The following is a 22488-nucleotide window of genomic DNA, read 5'->3' on the forward strand; positions in this document are numbered from 1 at the left end:
TAAGCTAGTGATTGGTAGCTCTACTTAACAGGGAAACCCAGATGTAAATGTAGGTCACAATGTTTTGAGTGAGACAGGCTGATTCAGGAGAGCCCAGGGCACTCAAGTCAGCATGGGATCATTCTGGGAGCTTCTCAAGGGCAAAAAGCCTCTGTTATGTATCTCTGTGTCCCCAATCCCAATAGGTCCTGGTCCACAGAACACGGAAGTGTGCACAGAACCACAGAAAACAATGAATGAAGCCAGGCTTGATAACGGGCTGGAAAACAGGTTTCAGGTAAACTTGAAAGGACAGAGAAAAATTTAGGAGCCCGAGTGCCTGTCAGGATGGGCAAGGTTAGGCTGCTCTGATTAACAACACTGATCACAGTAGTGTTTTTCAACGACAAAGATTTACTTCTCATTCACCCTGTATGTTCATCTTGAGTTCAGTAGAGGCTTGTCCCTCACTCAGGGACACAGGTTGATGGAGTCTCCATCACCTGGAAGGTCACTGGCCACCTTGAAGGAAGGGAACTTGGTAAATTGCACTCAGGCCCTTGAAGGCTTCTGCATGGGGGGATACTTCCTCTCCCATTTCATTGGCCAAAGCACTTCATAGAGCCTTGTCTCACTGCCAGAGGACAGGGAAGGGCAAAGCCACCAAGTACAGGAAGGGGAGAACTGGACATGTTGGACACCAGTGCTAATGGGCCATCAGGGATCTTAGGCCCTAGTCCTGGGTCCACTGTGCAAACCTGGACGAGTCATTTCCCCTCTGAGCCTCACTTTGCCTTGTCTGTAAAAAGGGACGATAGTACTTCATCAAAGGACTGCAATGATTGTTAATTGACAGTGTTGATTAAGCACTTTGTTTAGTAGGTGAGGAGGGTCCAGGAGCGGGAAGCTGTGATTCTTCTTGGGACAATGGAGAGGCACACTCAGATATGGTGTGACCAGAGTGGCTGTGTCCGTGGCAAGCACTGAGATCTGGGGGCTGCAGGGTGGCTGGAGCACTCCTGCCCCTCTGCCTGACTCCCTCAATCCTTAAGCACTTTCATTCCTTTCACTCCTCCAGTCCTCCTCCCTCCAATGATACAGTGGCTCTCAGAGAGCTCCCTGACAAATAGAGATAAAGCCATTACTGCCAAGAGCTGATGGAATTTGGAGCTTAAGTATCTGCTTCCCTCCTCGGCTGGGAGCCAGGACCCAGGTTTTGGAGCCTGTGGGAGGGAGAATAATGCCCCCGCAAAGATGTCCATGTCCTAATCCCCGGGGCTGGTGAACGTGTCACCTTACCTGGCTGAAGGAATTTTGCGGATGGGATTAAGTTAAGGACCTTGAGATGGGGAGATTCTCCTGGATTTATCCAGGTAGGTCCTGTATAATCACAAGGGGCCTTAAAGGATGGAAGAGGGAGGCAGAAGATTCAGAAAAGATGTGATCATGGAAGCAGTGGTCAGAGTGATGCAATTGCTGGCTGGAAGGTCATAAGCAGACATGGAATGCAGCAGGTTCTAAACGACACTGGAAGAGGTAAGGAAAAGGACTCTCCCCAAGATCCTCCAGAAAGAACACCACCTGGGCAACACCTTGAACTTAACCCAGGGAGACCCTTTTCAGACTAATGACCTCAAGACCTGTAGGATAATAATGTGTGTTGTTTTAAGTCACTAAGTTTGTGGTAATTTGGTACAGCATCTATGGGAGACTAACATAGAGCTTGTAGACTGGACCTGGAGGGCATTGGCTTTACCTGGACCGTTGCTCCAGGCAAGTCACCCCACTGGAGCTGAGAGAGGCTCTGGCAGGATCCCCCACTTCTCTCTAATCCTTAAACTCCAGGTGAGGGGCCCCAAGAACAGCACCTAGGGAAGCCCCAATGCTGTTATGCTCTCCCTCATCTCCCTTTCTGCCTCCTCTTGATTTTTTTCTAATGACTACCAGCTTGCTATGTAACCTTGAGCAGACCCCTTCCTTTTGCAGGACCTATATTTCTCCATATGCAAAAAAGAAGTGGGGATGGGCTAAGGGATCCTTTAGGGACCTTCCTGACACTGTGAGTCAGCATTTCCAGGATGTGATGGGCCTGCTGAGAGTCCTCTGATGATGCTCTTGAACCATCCTCCATCCCCAGGCTAGCTTCCTCCAGAGTCCCAACCAGTCTTTCCTGATGCCACAAACAACACACCCATGCACAAATACTGACCTCAGTTAAAAGACAGGGAGGGAAATGCTTTATTGACTTGGCACCTATGAAAAGGTGGCTATAGGCCCCCTGGGTTCTTTGCTACTGCAAAGTGGAGGCTCTGTGGTGGGGGCAGCACAAATCAGAAATGCTGGTCCCAGCTGCAAGGAGGGGCCACTGTCCCTGCTTTGGCCCCTCCAGTCCCCTTTGTCCAACCAAGCACCATCTGAGTCTGGGCCCTCATAGAGAAGGCCAGGGCAATGACCCACGTTCTTCTGCAGGTCCAGGCAGTCTAAGGTAAGAGCTGTAGGCCTTTTCTGCTTTTCCTCTTCTTGGGGATCCCAAGATGGGTAGGGGAAGGGAGATACCTTATTTACAGAGAGCTCCTGAACCTCCTGGACAAGGGTCCAGGAAGGCAGGTAATAGTGGCCCCTGCCAAAGAGAAGAGTTAGGAGTCATTCTCTTCCCCTCCCCGTTTTCTGTTGTGGTTGAGCAGAAGGGGAGCTTTCATTGAATTGGGTCCACAATAGTTGATGCCATGTGAAGTCACACAATCAGTTGATGGGGTAAAGCCAGACAGACCCCCCATACAGGACCACACTGTCCGAGCAGGCTCTCTCCCAGGCAAGAGGGTAGGGGAGAGTGAACTGTGGTTGTCAGAGGAGGGCTTCCTGGAGAAAGGGGGCAGGCCACAGTATATTCCCAGAAGAGATGGTCTGCAAAGCAAGCTGGGTCATGATGGCCGGCACAGGACACTGGCATCCTCACTGTGGTCACAGTTGTGGGCATCCCAGCGGATATGAGAACAGAGCAGAAGGGCACTCTCGTCCCCATGGCACTTGACATTGTCCAGGAGGATAGGGCCTCGGCCTGGGCCAAAGTGGGCTTCACCAGGGGCTGCCAGGGCCTGGCCACAGCCCAGCTGGCGGCACAAGACAGTGGCTGCCCGAAGATCCCAAGCATCATCGCACACAGTGCCCCACCGCTGTCCTAGGAAGAGCTCTACTCGCCCCTCGCATCGGTGGGCTCCACTGGCCAGACGTAGGTGCCCTGTTGGGGGACAAGGCCCAAGGCTAGAAGGAACTGGCCCATGCCAGGCCACTCCCAAGCAAGGCTAGGGACTGAGTAGATAGAGGCAGCAAAGAGCAGTGCCTGGGAGTCACTGCCCTGGGAGCCTCTGGATGAGGGCAGACAAATGAGATTAAAATAGGATGGGCAACAGTCCAGACTCACTCTCCAGACTGGGAGAATGTGTAAAACCCTTTGCAGGGTGCTTTGTGCAGACATGTGATTCATGTCTGCTCTCTCCTTGGTCCTCTGTTCATAACCCCAGAACCACAGCCCCAGTGCTACTGGAGACTATGACTGTGTCCTCTGAAGGCCATGGTCTCCCCTCGCCCCTGCACTTCCCGGACTAAAGAGTGAATACTTGCATTTCTCTCCTCAGGACAGGGGCCCCATCCCCTCACTTTGATCTCATCTCTAGAACTCTCTACATTGCTGTAGTTTAAAACCCATATCCCTCTTTCTGAACACCATACCCCTATTAATGGACCTGAGACTAGCACAAAAGGACAAAGGTTCCAGGGCCTGGTTAAAAATCTGCTGAGTTATGTAACCCCAGGATGTGACCTCCCCCAATTCTGGCCCTTCCTCTCCTGGTAACTCTACCTCCCTTTTGGGAGCTGTGGGCACCTACCATCCCTGGGCCGAGGAGTAGGCACCCGTGTGGTCTCAGAACCGTCCTGCTGGACTTGCAGTCCTAGCTCCTCTGGGCCTGGTTCAGGAGTACAAATTTACAGAGGTGCTATCGCATTGGGGAACATGTTTCTTGAGGCCAAGTCACTTCCTACACCCCACCCCCTCACTCCGCAGGGAAGCCTTATCGAGGGACAGAAAAAACTTCACAGGACACTTAAGGTGAACTGTTCCTGGCCACTTATATCAGAAATGGGAGGCCATACTTCTTTCACTCCGGGACCCAGAACAGAAGCCTCTGTAGTCTAGCCCTTTGTGGCCAAGGCTACTAGGCCCGAGGCGCCAAACAGGGGTGAAAAATATTCCCACACCAATCGATGTACAGAAGCATTTGTTTCAGATTCTGCAAATACCTCTTTCCATTGATTCCTCCAAATCAGACGCTTACTCCCCAAAAGTGATCAACTTTGCTTTCTGGAACTTTCAGAGTCCTTGACTCGGCGGAGAGAGAAAGCGCCCTGCCCCACCCTTTACACAGATTTTCAGACCAACCCGGGGTTCGGCTTCTCACCCGGCCCCACCCTCACTGCCGCAGCTATTCCCCAGGCCCCTCCCCACTTTCTCATTGCAGAGGGCGCTCCCTTTCCTGCCCCGCCCATGCCGCGCAGCCGCAGAGCACGTCGTTGGCAGGGCTCCGTCTCGGCGGAGTGCGTGTCCTCTTCCGGCCTGTTCACACGGCAGCACGGCAAAGGCCTCACTCGCGGCTCCGCCCGTATCTCAACAGGCCCCGCCCCGCGTGCGCCGCAAGGCGTGTACGCGCGGCTCCGCCCTTTCGCAGCGGGCAAGGCCCGCGCCGCAGTGCGTGGGTACGCTCGCCCCGCTCGTTTCTCAGATGGTACCTTGCCCCGCCCGAGCCGCAGTATGCGCCTGCACACGCAGCACTGCTAATTCCGCCGACTGTACGCCGCTCCACCCGCGCAGCAATGAGCTCCTGTGCGGCCGTGGAGCTACCTCACCTAAGCAGAGCGCGCCCGCATCCTCGTGGTGGCCGCAGTTGTGCTGGCCCCAGCCCAGGTGGAAGCAGTCGCTCAGGCGGGCCTCTGTGCCGGCGCAGCCCACGTTGTCCAGAAGCACCGGGCCGCGGCCGTAGCCGAAGTGGCCGAGGCCCGTGGCGCCCAGTGCAGGCCCGCAGCCTGCCTCGCGGCAGGCCACGCGCGCGTCCGCGAAGTCCCAGTCATCGTCGCACACGGTGCCCCAGCTCCCGGCGTACATCACCTCCACGCGGCCTCGGCACCGGCCCGGGCCGCCCACCAGCCGCAGCCGACCACCTGAGGGCGCACAGGCCCGCGGCCAGAGGGGCTGGACTGGGGCCATGGGCTCCCAAGTAGAGCCCCCACTCAACTCTCTCCAGCCTCCCCACGGAACCCTGCTCTGTCACTTACTTTTCTTCCCTGAGGCCCAGGCAGCTGTGGTGAACAGTGCTGTCTCCTTGGAAGGCAGGGCACCAACTCCCGTAGCTGCAGAAACAGGGCGTTTAGAGCATTTGAAGGAGAGTGGTAGGTCTGGCCTGCAGCAGGGCACAGGGACGCCTACTGAGATCTGCCAACTGTGTCACACCTGCATCCCACACTCGGCCTCAGTCTCGTACCACCATGTTGAGTGGTGTGGGGTCCTTAGAAACGTTTATTGGAATGAACTGAATCCTATATCCAGGCATTATTCTAATTTCAATTCCAAAGATAGTTCCAGCCCCAAATCCAAATGTACTTCTATTCTTCATTCAACCTTTATCTCAACCCCCTCACAAGGTCTATCAATTTCCAACCTCAGCACCAACCCAAATTTTACTGAAGAACTTTGAAGAAATCTATTTCCTCCCACCCTGCTGAACAAAGCTCTGGATTTCATCCTTCCTCCATCTGCTCATCTGTTCTCTCACCCACCTCTATCATCTGGCCAAAAGCCCTGGCCTGCCAGTCAGGGCCCCCTTCCTGTGGATCCAGAATAGCCTTCCTAATTCCGAGCCCTATCAACTTTGCCCCTACCATTCCTGCCTGGAGAGCTGGGCTCCTTACCCTCTAGCTCTGTGTGCCAGGCCGAGTCCTCTCTTGTGGCCAAGGGTGGCAGTGCTGCCTGAGTCGGGGTACCCAGGACTAGAGCAGGAGAGAAGGGAGCAGGATCAGAGGCCAAAGTTCTGGTTCCTGGTCAGCCTTGGGCTGTCAGGGTAGGATGGGATGGTCTACCTGGAGAAGACAACAGATTTTACTTCCAGAGCTGGGAGCTTAGCTCCAGCTGGGGTCCAGGAGGTCTGTCTGTCCTACTTTGATGGTTGTAATTTGCCTGTATTCACAGGTGTACACTTCGCAGTTTATAAAGGGCTTTTACAAACAGGCTTTAATTTCTCCCCAGTGTATATTCAAGTTGGGGAGATAGAGAATGCATTTCCTACCAGAGAGGGACTTGCATAGTCTTGAGGGACTTGTAGAACAAGACTCATTATCCTCATCTTACAGATAAAATAATATTAGAAAGGACAAGGGACATGCCCTAGATGATGCATTAGTTAGTTATGGCTTTGCCATGGCTCAGTGTGTGACCACGGTTAAGTCTCTGCCTCACTGGGCCTCATCTTTCCCATCTCTGAGCTGGGAATGATGGCTCCTGGTTTGCCGTGAGGCATGGACAAGCACTTTGTATCTTTAGAGTGGAGTCCATCTTTGAAGTGACATTACTGACCCTATTACTCCTAATCTGCCCAGAAAACCTCTCCAAATGGGAGCAGGGCCACGTGGGGGAAAATGCTACTATAAGAACATCACGATTACACAGGACTGTGCTAGATAATTTGGAGACATACCTGAGCTACTGTGCAAGAATTCTGGAGTATCTCTGGGGCAATTCTAGAGCACTGTTACTTTAAAGGATTCCACAAAGAGTACTTAGAAATTGCTAGAAAATTCCGGAGGTGGTATTGGGGTACTGCTATATTTCTGGAATACTGGCGGGGCAATACTGAAATATTACATAGCAGTGGAGCCTATCCCACCTCCAGAGTAGTACTGAGATATTAGAAGCAACTAATGGCCTTCCTGGAGAGCTCTGGGGGTACCACGACAGCTACCAACCCAGCATGCTCCCAGCGGCCACACCGTCCCCTCGTGCATCCGTCAGGACGCGGCCCCGCCCCGGAGCCCGCACCTGTGCAGAGTGCTCCGGCGTCCTCGTGGTGGCCGCAGTTGTGCACGCCCCAGCCCAGGCTCAGGCAGGCAGCCAGGCTGGATTCGCCACCTTCGCAGTGCACGTTGTCCAGCAGGATGTGCCCCGTGCCGTAGCCGAAGAAGGCGTTGGTGGTCGCGGCCAGGGCTGCCCCACAGCCCAGCTGGCGGCAAACGACGGCGGCGTCCGGCAGCCCCCAGTCATCGTCGCACACGGTGCCCCACAGGCCGCCATGCAGGATTTCCACCCTTCCTTGGCAAGGGCCCGTACCCCCGACCAGGCGCACACTGCCCTCACCTGGTGATGGCGGCACAGAGCATCGGCCAAGGGCTCTGCCTCCCAACCCCTCTGAAAGTTCAATGCCCCAGGCCCTCCGCAGGCCCACAGTGCAAGATGCCCTAGGACCTCATACCCAGGAGGACTGCTCACCCACTTACCCCCGGGGCACTGCCTCCTGACAGCCCCAGACTGAGGGTGGTGTTGGGATCAGAGGTCAAATCAGCTTGGACGTTGCCTAAAAGCAACGCTCCTGGGGCCTGTCCTCGCTGTCCTAGCCTATTAAATGCTGCTCGCACATTTAATACTGCAGTGAAAGCCTCCTCACTCTCCAGGTGCATTGATAACTCCTCCTCCAGGAAGCCCTCCTTGATCTCTGATGGATGGACCCCTCTTCCTCCTCTGGACTTCCTTGCCTTTTTAATCTGTCCCTCTTTTAGGACATTTTGTTTTCTTCTACATCATTATCAGCATTTCTGTGCATAGTCTGACTCTCCCATTAGATCCATCTCCTGCTCTCACGCCTCTCACTTCCTCCAACTTTGTGCTATTTTTAATCTTCCCATAGGAATGACTCCTCTGTCCAGACTGTGAGCAGCCTGAGGGGCTGCAGGGGGCAGGGTAGGGAGGGGAAATGACCAAACTCTACCGTCAGTAATCCCTCCCTTCCCACAATTTAGGGTAGGTATGGGAGACTCCTCTCTGGATCCCTTTCCTAAAACCCAGGTGGTTCTCCGCATTGCCTTACTTACCTTTCCCATTCTTGGGAGTTTTAAGGGGCACCTTACTCGTTAACACTTTCCTTGTTGGGGGCTGCATGGGCAAGAATTCTGGGAAGGAAGCAGGGTAGAAGGGAGGAGAGTGCTTGAATCTTTCTGTTCTCCATCCTCATACCCCCAGGTGTGAGCAGCAGGGATCTGACCTGCCATAGGGCCTGCAGCCACACAAAGGTTCAAAGCCTAGGAATCCTAGGGTGTGAGCAGAGAAAGGCTACATGAGTCCTGAAAGCAGTAGTTTTAGGGAGTTCTCTTTAGAGGAGTTCTGTTCTTAGAGCAGCACCACATTACTTGAGAACTGATTAGAAATGCAGTTCTCAGGCCCCGCCCTAGGCCTGCAGAATCAGAAACTCTGGGATGCAGCCACCATCTGTGTTTTAATGAGCCCTCCAAGCAATTTTCTTGAAAACTAGGATCAGTGCTTTCAAGGTCAAAGCCTCTCAGAGATTTCTGCAGCAGCTCTACTCCAAGTGGACCTCACGGCCAGTGTTTAACCCAATTGTCTGATTTAAAAAATGGGGAGAAGTCTCTGCCAGGACAATCCAGGCTCTACAGGCAAGGAAGGAGTGATGCTGGTTGTCTTTCAGCCAAGGTCACACAATAAGCCAGAGGCACCAGTGGGACCCACAATCCTGGCTCCTCAGAGCCAGGCTGGGGCTCTTTCCAGCACCAATGCCATGCACCCTCTATCTTGGTCTTCTGCATGGAACAGCCTTACTACTAGGAAGGCCCTTCACTTATCTAGCCTACTGCCTGTTGTCTGCTGCAGTCAGTCTGCCCACCCAGGTTGCAGACCTTTGCTCACCATCACACAGGACAGCGACGTCCTCATAATGAAAACAGTTGTGAACACCCCAGCCTCGGCTGCCACACTCGCTCAATGCAGCTTCCTGCCCCTGGCACTCCACGTTGTCCAGCAGGATGGGGCCTCGACCCTGGCCAAAGGTAAGGGGCCGAGGCACGGGCAGTGCCAGGCCACAGCCCAGATGACGACACACCACGTTGGCATCCACCACGTCCCAATCATCATCGCAGACACTGCCCCAGGAACCACTATGCAGGACCTCCAGGCGCCCCCGGCAGCGGCTTGGGCCCCCCACCAGCCTCAGCTCTGTGGAGAAAGGTGAGCTGGCACCAGGAGGATGCCTATGCCCAACCTACAGGATGCCCACCTTACCATGAAGCCATGGGAGCGTTGGGATCAGTCCTTTCTGGGCCTTATTTGCCCATTTCTGTAAAATGGGGAGACTGAAATCTCTTGGGGGTCATCTAGTGTAATGGAGGGCTGGTCCATCATTAACACCCTGAGGTCTTCTGCATGAGCATCTGAGTACCTGGGGGGGCAGGACACCTACCTGGAAAGCGCAGTGGGGTGGGCTGCAGGGCGCTGGCTGAAACAGAGTAAGAAAGAGAGTCGGCTGCTCTCTTGGCTTCCTCTCCCCATGAGGTCCTCACCATCACCCGCTCCTCTGCACTATGCCTGCTTTCCCACAGCCCTTTCTTCTCTTTCCCTGACTGTCCCAGTTGGCTTCCTTGCTACAGCCATTGATCCACAGACCACTCCAGGATATGCCTGAAACAAAGATCTGCTCATTTCACTCCTCTGCCTAATCCCTCAAAGACCCCATTTCCTGCAGGAGCCCCAGACCCTGAGCTTTTTCTACAAAGCCTTCAGTATCTTCTGACCAGCCTCATCTTACTTCTCAATCTCTCATCAGTCTTGTCTCCGGGCCTTTAACCCCGCAGCCTTCCCTGCTTGAAGAGTTCTGACTAACCCTGCTCCTTATAACCCCACAGATCCTTCAAGACCCAGCTCAGCACCCCCTCCCCTGTGAAGTCTCCCTGGATTCATCAGCTAGAAGAGCTGTCTATTTCCTCGGACTCACTGGATACCATCTACATGTCCCTTTGCAGGCCTTCTGACTGGTGATATGGCCATACCTGTCTCATCTTGGTATCTCCCCAAGGTCCCCTGCCCAGTTCCTGTTACTTAGCAGATGCTCAGTACTCTGCCTTAAGTGTGTAAATTGACTTTGGGATTCATTGATTTTCCCCAAAAGATTTACCTATGCAAGTCCTTCTGCTTCAGCTCTCTTGTATATATACGCCAAGCACTATGCTCATTGCTCTATGTGGCCTGGCTCACTTCATCATTAGGACAATTTAGGAGGTAAATAGGATTTTGCAGCTAGGGAAACTTCAGGTTTGCTGAGGTTAGGCAACTTGCTCAAAGCCACACAGCAACAAAGGGTAGAGCTTGGATTCCAACCCAGATAGCCCACCCTACTGCACCATGCAATTCTGAGCACACGGCCTGAGGGGTGGGGAGGAAACAGGGAAGCTGGCCTAGCATGGGAAATTGAAAACCCTATCATAGCCCTCACTTATATGTAGGGTGTTACAGCTCTCAGACACTTTCACAAACATTACCTCATAGAATCCTTACAAGGCTCTGAGGCATGTACCAGTCTATCCATTTTAAAGACAAAGAAACTGAGATCCAGTTCTTCTTTCTTAAGTTAGGATAGCTCCTGGGTCATTTGATTCTGTCTATTCTACCAGCTGCCTTTCCAACAGCCACTGGTGAGCTCACCTCCTTTCCCTTCTTCCCTGTTTCTAGTGTCCCCTAACGGCCCATGCTCTGGGTGCATTGGACCCTCACCTCCAGCCCTGAGCCCTCACTCCCCCAGTTCAAACCCTTAGCTTTCATCAATGCTGGGCATATGTCAGAGCCAGGAAGAACTTCAGAAACCTCCTCATTTACAAACCACCTCCCCCCATAATTTTACAGCTGGGAAAACTGGGACAAGAAGGGGGAAGAGTCAGGGATCAGCAGGGAGGGGGAGCACTTACCCAGTGGTAAGAGGAGGAGGAAGGACAGGGCTGGGGGAAAGAGGAAAGGGGCAATGCTCCTGTCTTCCAGCCTCCACCCCCTGCTCTTCTCATCCAGCTCGGGACCAATTTGCATCTCTGTTTCCTCTTGCCTCCAGCCAGTGGATGGCTTTTCAGATGGTCCCATCAAAGGGCCGTGGAGAACTCACAGCTGGGACATCTGGAATTAAATATCCCAAGTCACATCTTCCCATTGGAAGGGCCTAGTGAGAGCTTCAGGGGGAAGGGACATTCCCACTTGGGTTTGGCCTTCTGAGTCGCAGCAGCAGCTGGGAGAAGGTTAAGGCTGGACACAGAAGAGGAGTTAGGTCGGGCTGCAGAAGAGACGGTGTGAAAGCACGTGGTAGGGGAGGAGGTGGGAGGATTGCCTGGTCTGAACCCAAGCCACGCTTCGAGGCTCTGCCAAGGGCCCAAGGCTTCTCCACCAGGGCAACAGGTCCTGAAGCATGGTGTTGGTACTGCCGATGGTGGCCCATATAATTTTAGAGGGAGATAGGTGGACATTTACTCTTTTCTTTTTTTTTCCCCAGGGCTTTCTATTTATGACAGAGGATTCTGATTTCCCATTTGTTTAGAGCAATATAAAGTTACCCTCTAACGTTAATTTAAATCAGAAGAAATAAGTCAACTGAAAAAAAAAATCAAGGAATGAGAGGTCCCATGACTCACAAATATAGCAAAATGGTGAAGGGCTGAGAGAGTAAATGCTGTTTGGGATACTCTGCCTTTTTGGGGTGGAAAACTCTTGAAGATTTTATTTTTGAATTTTGGATTGAGGTAGACAAACCCAAACGTGCATAAATCAGAAGTGTGGGACTCAGTGAACATTCACTCCATGTAGCCAGCATCCCAGAAGCATCCCTGTGCCCCATCTCTTGGCAGACTTTTAGCAGAAGTCTGATGCAGGGAGTGTGGATGGTGGTTGGATGGTTGGAGGGAGATAGAGGACTGGTTTAGAGGATGGTTGGTTCTCTTTGGGATCTATTGAGAGTAAGATGCCTGGGGACATGGGTGCCCCTCCCAGCAGGAATCCCCCATCTCTCCCTGCATCCTGGCACATAAAAGGTCGGCTTAGGGAGAGGATGAAAACCTATCTGGACGTGGACACAGGGTTTTCAATACTCCATTCATGGGGCCCAGTACAGCCCCAGAGGAATAATCAGCTTTTGTCCTCCCTCTGCCTGAGCTGGGGACAGCTGGGAGATGAGAGGGAGAGCCGTGAGGAGGGGGGGAGGTCCAGCCTTTGCCGATGAGATCCTCAGTGAGCAGGCCTGCCCCTGCCTCTCAGGCTGCTGGACACTGGTCCCCCAGGTCAGGTTAGCCCCAACAATGTGGCAATGGGACACATAGCTTCCAGGGAACCTGGCTGGGAATCCTCATGGCCCCCACATCCCCTGCTCCCCGACCCAGGTGAGAGAGAGGGACCTCTGATCCTACCCACTACTGCCCTGAAGTCCCAGCTGGCCCAAAAGCTTACCGTGTCCTCCTCACTTCCAGCTCCAAGTCTGGCCCCTCAAGCCTGCACCGGCCTCACTCCCTGGGAACCCTGGTGGAAATGAGGCTTACCCTTTCCCTGCCCTCCATGAACTGTGACTCTCTAAAGCTCTCATGCACCCTGTCCACCCTTCACTAGTATGCCTCTTGCCCTGAACTGTCCCTTTATAGTGAGGGCAGGTGGTCTAACATAGTGGTTAGAAGCATCAGCTCCGCCGCCTACTAGCTGTGTCTCTTCACTTCGCTAAGCCTCACTATCCTCATCTGTAAAATGGGGTTAGTAATACACTTATCTCTAACCATTGTTTCTGGGTTAACTAAGCTAAAGTTTATGGAAGGGTTAACCCCCATTTAATGTGGTAGCTATGATTATTATTACTATCTCCCCATCTAGACTGTGCACCTCAATGGTAGCACCTGGCACAGGGTGGGTGCTCAGGAAATGTTTGTTGAATGACTAAAGTTTAGAGCTGCAGAATCATAGAATGAAGCAGTCAGAAGGGGCCCAGGAGATCAAGTATAATTCCAAATCTGAGCAGGGGAAACTTACCATACTCTTTCTCTCTCTCTCTCTCTCTCTCTCTCTCTCTCTCTCACACACACACACACACACACACACACACACACACACCACTAAAAGAGAAGTATTCATACCTGGGGGAATGTTCTGGGCTCTTTCTGTCCCTTCTTCTACAGTCAATCCAAGGTCAAATCACTTTTTCTGCCCCCAGAAGTTTAGGAGGGAGAAGGATTCCCCAAATGCAAATCAACCGATCTTTCTTGTTTCTTTCCAAAGCTGGAAGGTGAGCAGAGGTAAATTCCCTGTCCATGGAGCTGGCTGGTGGACCCAGCCTGTCCTCACCTGACCTTAGGGGCAGAAGGAGGCAAAGGGAGAGTGGAAGTGGCCTGCACGGTCCCGAGCAGCCCCAGAGAAGAGGCACCCAGACAGAGGTGGAGCTGGGTTAGGGGTAGGCCTGGACTCTCAGGACCTGGCAGCCCCTCCTCCCTCTTTCCTCCACCTCAAGCTCAGGTTTCAGAAAGAGCAGGATAGGTCTCCACCCCTTTGCAGGGCAGCCAAGCATCCCTGATCTCCTGGGACAGCCCTGATCCCATCCTTACTTACTCCTATTCCTGGGGGAGTTCCCCTGATCACTTCCTGACTGGGAAACATACTTGCAGGAGGTAGAGTGTAATGCGGTGGGTTTCCCACATAGCCAGGGCCTCTGATTTGGCTGCTGATTTTGCCTTACTATGGTTCTGCTTGAGTTCTGGTATCTTTTGTGTTTTTTTTTTTTTTATTATTGCTAACATTTATTCTGCCTTTTTAAAAAATATTCTTTATTTTGGTATTATTAATGTACAATTACATGAGCAACATCATGAATACTAGACTCCCCCTATTATCAAGTCCCCACCACATACGCTATTACAGTCACTGTCCATCAGCATAGTAAGATGCTATAGATTCACTATTTGTCTTCTCTGAGCTATACTGCCTTCCCCGGGGTACTGCCCTACATTATGTGTGCTAATTGTAATGCCCCTTTTTCCCCCTTATCCCTCCCTTCCCATCCATCCTCCCCAGTCCCTTTCCCTTTGGTAACTGTTAGTCCATTCTTGGGTTCTGTGATTCTGCTGCTGTTTTGTTCCTTCAGGTTTTTCTTTGTTCTTATACTCCACATATAAGTGAAATCATTTGGTACTTGTCTTTCTCCACCTGGCTTATTTCACTGAGCATATTACCCTCTAGCTCCATCCATGTTGTTGCAAGTGGTAGGATTTGTTTTCTTCTCGTGGCTGAATAATATTCCATTGTGTATATGCACCACATCTTCTTTATCCATTCATCTACTGATGGACACTTAGGTTGCTTCCATTTCTTGGAAATAGTGCTGCAATAAACATAGGGGTGCATATGTCTTTTTCAAACTGGGCTGCTGCATTCTTAGGGTAAATTCCTAGAAGTGGGATTCCTGGGTCAAATGGTATTTCTAGTTTGAGCTTTTTGAGGAGCCTCCATACTGCTTTCCACAATGGTTGAACTAGTTTACATTCCCACCAGCAGTGTAGGAGGGTTCTCCTTTCTCCATAACCCTGCCAACATTTGTTGTTGTTTGTCTTTTGGATGTTGGCCATCCTAACTGGTGTGAGGTGATATCTCATTGTGGTTTTAATTTGCATTTCTCTGATGATTGGCAATGTGGAACATCTTTCCATGTGTCTGTTGGCCATCTGAATTTCTTCTTTGGAGAAGTATCTGTTCACCTCCTCTGCCCATTTTTTAATTGGATTATTTGCTTTTGGTTGTTGAGGTGCGTGAGCTCTTTATATAATTTGGATGTCAATCCCTTATTGGATCTATCATTTATGAATATATTCTACCATACTGTAGGATGTATTTTTGTTCTACTGATGGTGTCCTTTGCTGTACAGAAGCTTTTTAGTTTAATATAGTCCTACTTGTTCATGTTTGCTTTTGTTTCCCTTGCCCAGGGAGATATTTTCATGAAGAAGTTGCTCTTATTTATCTCCAAGAGATTTTTGCCTATGTTGTCTTCTAAGAGTTTTATGGTTTCATGACTTACATTCAGGTCTTTGATCCATTTCGAATTTACTTTTGTGTATAGGGTTAGACAATGATCCCGTTTCATTCTCTTGCATGTAGCTGTCCAGTTTTGCCAACACCAGTTGTTGAAGAGGCTGTCATTTCCCCATTGTATATCCATGGCTCCTTTATCATATACTAATTGACCATACATGCTTGGGTTTATATCTGGGCTGTCTAGTCTGTTCCATTGGTCTCTGGGTCTGTTCTTGTGCAAATACCAAATTGTCTTGATGACTGTGGTTTTGTAGTAGAGCTTGAAGTTGGGAAGCATAATCCCCCCTGCTTTATTCTTCCTTCTCAGGATTGCTTTGGCTATTTGGGGTCTTTTGTGGTTCCATATGAATTTTAAAACTATTTTCTCTTGTTCATTGAAGAATGCTGTTGGTATTTTGATAGGGATTGCATTGAATCTGTAGATTGCTTTAGGCAGGATGGCCATTTTGACAATGTTATTTCTTCCTATCCATGAACATGGGATGTGTTTCCATTTATTGGTATCTTCTTTAATTTCTCTCATGAGTGTCTTGTAGTTTTCAGAGTATAGGTCTTTCACTTCCTTGGTTAGATTTATTCCTAGGTATTTTATTCTTTTTGATGCAATTGTGAATGGTATTGGGGTTTTTTTTTCTAATTTTTTTTTGGTATCATTAATATACAATTACATGAGCAACACTGTGGTTACTAGATTCCCCCCATTATCAAGTCCCCACCACATACCCCATTACAGTCATTGTCCATCAGCATAGTAAGATGCTATAGAATCACTACTTTTCTTCTCTGTGCTGTACTGCCTTCCTCATGCTCCCTCTACCCCTGCTACATTATGTGTGCTAATAGTAATGCCCTCATTCCCCTTCTCCCCACCCCATTCCCTTTCCCTTTGGCAAGTGTTAGTCCATTCTTGGGTTCTGTGAGTCTGCCCCTGTTTTGTTCCTTCAGTTTTTTGGTTTGTTCTTATGCTCCACAGATGAGTGAAATCATTTGATACTTCTCTTTCTCCACCTGGCTTATTTCACTGAGCATAATGCCCTCTAGCTCCATCCATGTTGTTGCAAATGGTAGGATTTGTTTTCTTCTTATGGCTGAATAATACCTCATTGTGTGTATATGTACCACGTCTTCTTTATCTGTGAATGGTATTGTTTTTAAACTTTCTGATAGTTTGTTATCAGTGTATAGAAGTACAGCAGATTTTTTATATTGATTTTTTTAACCTGTAACCTTACTGAATACATTTACTAGTTCTAACAGTTTTTTGATGGAGTTGTTAAGGCTTTCAATGTATATTATCATGTCATCTGCAAATAATCAACCTTTACTTTTTCCTTTCCAATGTAGATTCCTTTTATTTCTTTTTCTTGCCTCACTGCCCTGACTAGAACTTCCAGTAGTATGTTGAATATAAGCTGCAAGAACGGCAGCCTTGTCTTGTTCCTGATGTGAGAGGAAAAGCTTTTACCTTTTCACCATTGAGTATGATGTTAACTGTAGGCTTGTGATCTATGGCCTTTATTATGCTGAAGTACATTCCAACTATTCCCACTTCTTGAGCGATTTTATCACAAATGGATGCTGAGTTTTGTCAGATGTTTTTTCAGCATCTGTTGAGATGACCACATGGCTTTTACCCATCTTCCTTTTGTTCATGTGCTGTATCACACTGACAGATTGATTTGCAGATGGTGAATCATCTTTGCATCCCAGTTCTTGGCACCTTCTGTGTTCCTTGTTTTAACCGAACAGATGTCAGCTCTGTGCACTCATTTGGTCAGGCCAGACATGGAGTCATCCCTGATGCTTTCCTCCCTCCTCTCCCTTCAGCATCTTTCTCAAATCTGTTCCTTTCTCTCTGTCCTTCTGCACATTGCCTTTGTTTAGGCACTCCTTTCCTATCATGATTGGCAGAGGTCTCTCCTAAACTGATCTCCTTGCTTCCAGACTTTCCTGCCAAGGCTGGCTGCAGAAAGACCTGAAGCCAGATCGATGTGGCCCCCCTGCTGAAGCCCTTCCTTGGCTCTCCATTGTGCTGAGCCCCTGCTTCCCCTCCGGCCCATCTGCCATGGCGCTTTCTACCTGGTGTCCCCACTGCAGTTGCTGCTCCCTATGCCACGTGTCCCTGCACTGACATACCGCCTGCTCTGTCCTGTGGCCATTCTGGGAAGCCGCCTCTGCTCCCTCCCTTCCCCCATCTCCTGGATGTTACCCCTCTGCCTCTAGCTTGTTGCTTGGAGATCAGGGTGGTAGAGTAGAAAGTGGCTGTGTTTGGATTTGAATTCCAGCTCTGCCACTTGAGAGCTGTCCACACTGAGATGCTATTCCCTAGGCCTGTTCCGCATAGGTCAGAGGGAGTGGTCAGGCACCTTTGCAGAGCCTAGTGGATTAGCTTTCACCTCAGCCCGTAGGGTTACCACCTTGTCACCCCTCAGGAATCAGCTCATCGATCTCCTCCCCTGCACCATGAAAAGTAACCCTTCCCAGAGGTTACGCTTTAACAGTGCTGGCTGACATTGAGTGCCAAATTAGTGCCAGATATCTTTTAAGTATTTGGCGAGTGTCAGCTCATTCAGTCCTCCCTGAGGTGGGGACGAAGTCACTTGCTCACATTCCTGCTGCTGGTGACGGGTGAAGGTGGGACCCTCAGTGAGGCGGGCCTGAGAACCCGTTCTCCCAGCTGCTGCCTCTCTCTGATCCCTGCCTATTTTTTCATAGCAGTTATAAACACCTGTTGCAGGAATGAATAAAGTGAGGTGACATGTAAAATGTCCGGCCTGGCATGAAGGCAGAAAATGTTGAACGAATGGTTCTTACTCCCTGGCAGCCTCGAGGAGCTAAGGGCCCTCAAAGGGAAGCGTTTTCTTCTGGATCCCTTGTTGCCAGAGCTGCTTGTGTTTCCTGTCCAGACCGATCTGCACCAACATCCACTGTACCAAGCCGGTCACCTCATTCTACAAGACAAGGTAGGGAAAATGGATGGCAAAGGGAGGAAGTGTGGGAGAGCGGCCGCCTGGGATCTCTGCTCACCCCGCCGCTGTGCGCTTCCCTGCCAGGCCAGCTGTCTGCCTGCCATGCTGCTGGCTCCGCCCCCGGGCGCCCACGTCATCGATGCATGTGCTGCCCCTGGCAATAAAGCCAGTCACTTGGCTGCTCTTCTGAAGAACTAGGGGTGAGTGCCACGGTCATTCAGGAAGGGGATAGGGTCTGATCCTGTACTTTGTAAGAAGAAATGAACTCTATTCTAGTGGATTGGTGAAGGCTGAAAGGAAGATTTTCCTTAAACATTTCCTCTGGGCCTGGGGCAGCTTGTGCCACGGCCCCAAACTAAGCTTCCCTGTGGGTCGCAGGTGTGAGATGTGAATCCCGTAGCCCTTGGAGCAGAGGCTCCAGGCCAGGTACCTCTAACCACTGACCCTCACAGGCCAGGTGACTATTTTCTGTGTCTTGACTTAATGTACACGTCATCTATGAGCTGTGGGCCCTTAGATGCTCCATGAATTCTCTGTGCCTCAAGTCTGCCCTCTTCCCCAGGAAGATCTTTGCCTTTGACCTGGATGCGAAGCGGGTGGCGTCTATGGCTACTCTGCTGGCCCGGGCTGGAGTCTCTTGCTGTGAGCTAGCTGAGAAGGACTTCTTGGCAGTTTTACCCTCAGACCAGCGCTATTGTCAGGTCCAGTACATCCTGCTGGATCCTTCCTGCAGTGGCTCTGGTGAGATGTGGATAAAGTGGGGCGAGGAACCCGGAGCAGAGCAACTGAGTGGAAGGGGCAGCAGTTCGTTTGGGCCTTGGGTTTAGTTCTGACTCCATCATCACGTAGGCGCGTGTTCTTGTGCAGAAAGTTGGGATTCCAGTATGAAGTAAGGCAGTCTGTACTGAGAACCCGGTTCTTAGGTATGCTGAGCAGACAGCTGGAGGAGCCCGGGGCAGGCACCCCCAGCCAGGAACGCTTGCGTGCCCTGGCAGGGTTCCAGCAGCGAGCTCTGTGCCACGCGCTCACCTTCCCCTCCCTGCAGCGCCTTGTCTACTCCACGTGTTCCCTTTGCCAAGAGAATGAAGATGTGGTACAAGAGGCCTTGCAGCAGAGCCCGGGAACCTTCAGGTAGTGGGGCTCACCCAGGGTCTTGGGGAGGGAGCTGCTCCCTGTACCCAGAAGCCTGTCACTTCTCCTCAGGCTGGCTCCTGCCCTCCCCTCCTGGCCCCATCGAGGCCTTAGCACTTTCCCCGGTGCCGAGCACTGCCTGCGGGCCTCTCCTGAGACCACGCTCACTGGTGGCTTCTTCATTGCTGTTCTTGAACGGGTAGACGTGCTGAGGTGAGTGGGAAGGGGGCTGCTCTGAACATGCTGGGAGATAGGGACACATCTCATCTGAGGACTTTTCTTCCAGCTCAGTCTCAGAGTCTGAGGCACTGGCTCCAGAACTTCCACCCAGTCCAGCCCCAAAGAGAAAGAAGAGGCGGTGAAAAGCAGCGGTGGCTCCGAGCACACCACCCTGCACTTAGCAGGTGCTCAGAGCCGAGTCTTTGTGGGGAGGGAAGATGCCACTTCTCCCCTCAGTTTAACCTTGGGTCCTTGGTCCCAGGCAGCACTTTTGTTTTGAAAGGGTGTGTCCTTTTTATTGGTACAGGAAGGAACTGGTAACCCTGTTTCTCCAGATGGAAAGACATGGATTTCTTTGTCTGTTGGGTCCCTTCCCTGGGTCATATTCATGCTACTGAGAGAATTCTGCTGTCCACAAAAATAAAAGGCAGGACATGATCTACAATAGGTCACAGTTTTTAAAATTCTTAATGACATAAGAAAGGAGGAAAATGTCACATTTGTACTAAAAATCCCACGTAGACTCACAGGAATTAAGTTTTTAATGAAAAACCCCAGCCTCCCATTCCTGTCCAGTGCATGCACACATCCACACACACTCACACTCACATTCAGGCTGGGACAGGACACCCTTTCCTGGCAGCTACTAGACCAGACATCCTGCCTGCGGACAGAGGTAAAGTAGCTCCGAGCACTGAACTAAGAGTCTCTTCCTTATGTAGGCGATAACTAGAAGTTTGATCCCAAGACCTGTGCCCCGCTCCAACCCCTCCGACCCTAACGGTTATTTGGGACTTGAGATTCACGACCCTCCTCAGGGCCAGAGTCTTACTTGTGTACAGACTGTCCGTAGGGGCAGGAGGAGTCGTTCCCATGAAAGAACAGTCCACCTGAGCCACACAGTGGACACAGGGGAAAGTAGCTACATCTACATGACTTCATAAAGTAAGATGACATGTTATGTGTGTCCAGATGGAGGTCTAGTACCTGAGGAAAGCTGCTAGGGACAACATTCGAGCCTCTTCACACAAGTGTAACCTAACTATATAGCTAATTCCTAGTCAATAGCATTTGTACTTAACCACCCCAATGAAGCAAGCTTGAAGGAATTTAAAAGGCAATTTAGCTTAAATAAAAAACTTTTATTTTGTTAAAAAATGTTTAAATATTCTTTTATAAATTAAGACACACACATTCATACTTCTCCAAAAGAAGTCGGGCATGGCAGCACGGCTCCTGGGCCTGGGATGTGTGGTTTCGGAATGTTGGAAGAATGGGGAAGGGCTGGGGGCCCTACAGGGAAGAAAACTTAAATTTTTAAGTGTGGTTTTCTAACACATACTTGGGGCAATCTGGCCTACAGTGAGTTCAGGGAGGTGGGAGCAACAGCAGAGGGAAAAGGTCTTTGCTTCCCCTTGGCCCCAGGCTCCTGGGCTGCCAGCCCTTAAAGTCAAACACCGTTTAATAGCTGTAAAGTGGTGCTACTTTCCACATTCAATTCTAAACTTGAAACAGTTCAGAAACTTGAAACAGTAAAGTCCAGCATACCAACATGCCACCACTCACACAATTTGATTCTTCCTCTAAACTCGATTTGAAGAGCAAAAGACAAGCATCAGACAAAGTAACAGGACAAAGCTTTACACATACAATCCGGAGAGGCAGCTGAGCCTGGTGAGGCCAGTGGCAAGGTGGGCCAGGTGGCAGCTGAAAGTGGTGGCGGGCACCCTGCCTGCCCCAAAGACTTCCCTCCATGGATTGAGGCATCGCCCCAGGATCTGCCAGGCTAACAGTCTTGAGCCATCAAGATTTTAGGGGCCAAACTGGCAGAGGTTTGGGGACAAAACACTGATCTGGACTTGGCAGGAGGAAGCAGAAGAGCACAGGCAGCACCACCCACAGGGGACTCCAAGGCAAAGCCAAATTCAAGGTCATTTAAAAAGAGATCCTGCAAGGACCCAGTGAGGGGCAAAGCAGCAAGAAATGGGGAAACAAAAGTCCCCTTAAGGGACCAGAGGAGAACTAGTTGCTGGCCAAGCACGGTAAAGCTTTAGGGATAACCCACTTCCCCGACCCCATCAGATGCACACCAGGCTCTGGCAGGTGGGGAGAGGGAGGTCGCCTGACGAAGCTTATACACTAAACAAGTTGGGGAAGTAAACTGGACCGTATTACAGATGTTTCTTGGATTCTGTGCAGCCTCACCAGTGGAACCATTCAAGTAAAGAAAGGTATCAATCAGGCTTCTGCTCTACCACATCCTGCCTCCCCTCCTGCAAAAAGCCTGAGGCTCTGCTTCCTCCAGGAGAGGGCGATGGCCTCCAGGGCTGCCCCTCCCTCCCTGCAGGCTGAAGCCAGAGATGTGCTGCAGTCAGTTTGCCTTACAGAACTGGTCAGCTCTTCCCAGCAGGAGGTGAGGTCTAGATCTGGGTAAGGAATCCTGTGTGGGGTGGGGGTGGGGTGGAGGTGGGGATGGGGGTGATAGTGGTGGGGGGTGGGGGTGCAGATGGAGTGGGGGTGGGGGCAAGGGATGGAGGCTACTTCTTGTGGATGTGCTGCCTCTGGGCCTGCGTTTGCTGTCAGGCCCCTGGCGTCCTGGATCCTGCACCAATGGAAAAGGATGGGGCCGGTGATCCTGGAAAATCAACAAGACTTCATCAGGGCAGCTACTACCAGAGACTGCTTGTCTGGGTGCCCTAACCTGTGCAGGGCCAGGCCAGAGAACACCGGGTGCTTCAACAGGCCTTCCCAGGCTGAGTTCCTTGGGGGGGCGGGAGGCCCAGGAAGGTATGTTTACCTGACTTCCCAGTTGTGCGGGAAAAGGTCTGCCCGAAACGGCTCCTCTCTGAGCTCTGCAGCCTATCTGTAAATGGCTGAGCTGGACTGCCCGCGACTTCACATCTTTCCTGTGCTTATGAGCCTGTTTTTTCCCCAGAGGGGAAGGGACCCCACCCTGTTAGGCAGGAAAGTAGATATGAGCAGGATGGAAAAAGAATAAGGCCAGGAAAAAGCCCACTAAAAAAGACCCAGAGTCAATCAGTTAAAGCC

General features: G+C 51.0%; 2 protein-coding genes across 4 annotated transcripts; one reads left to right on the plus strand and one right to left on the minus strand.

Moving 5' to 3' along the window:
* Window positions 1-2199: 2199 nt before the first annotated feature.
* Window positions 2200-11234, minus strand: SSC4D (scavenger receptor cysteine rich family member with 4 domains). 3 transcript variants are annotated; one of them, XM_036904465.2, is made up of 10 exons: window positions 10987-11234; window positions 9489-9524; window positions 8939-9244; window positions 8110-8187; window positions 7064-7378; window positions 5941-6018; window positions 5308-5382; window positions 4882-5193; window positions 3867-3944; window positions 2200-3217 (listed from the first exon to the last, which is right to left on the minus strand). In XM_036904465.2, exons 1-10 carry the CDS (start codon window positions 11150-11152, stop codon window positions 2901-2903), a joined length of 1761 nt encoding a protein of 586 aa, XP_036760360.1. In that variant the 5' UTR covers window positions 11153-11234; the 3' UTR covers window positions 2200-2900. The 3 variants fall into 3 exon arrangements, with proteins under 3 accessions (XP_036760360.1, XP_057343240.1, XP_057343241.1); XM_057487257.1 differs by having other exon boundaries at window positions 5911-6018; XM_057487258.1 differs by lacking the exon at window positions 5941-6018 and having other exon boundaries at window positions 10987-11233.
* Window positions 11235-17541: 6307 nt separating this feature from the next.
* Window positions 17542-19866, plus strand: LOC130679166 (putative NOL1/NOP2/Sun domain family member 5B). Its single transcript, XM_057487259.1, has 5 exons — window positions 17542-18084; window positions 18175-18831; window positions 19014-19221; window positions 19294-19434; window positions 19508-19866. The coding sequence occupies exons 2-5, from the start codon at window positions 18615-18617 to the stop codon at window positions 19581-19583; spliced, it is 642 nt and encodes a 213-aa protein (XP_057343242.1). The 5' UTR covers window positions 17542-18084; window positions 18175-18614; the 3' UTR covers window positions 19584-19866.
* The last annotated feature ends 2622 nt before the right edge of the window (window positions 19867-22488 follow it).

The sequence above is a fragment of the Manis pentadactyla genome, chromosome 10 (genome assembly GCF_030020395.1).
Source record: "Manis pentadactyla isolate mManPen7 chromosome 10, mManPen7.hap1, whole genome shotgun sequence".
Classification (NCBI taxonomy): domain Eukaryota; kingdom Metazoa; phylum Chordata; class Mammalia; order Pholidota; family Manidae; genus Manis; species Manis pentadactyla.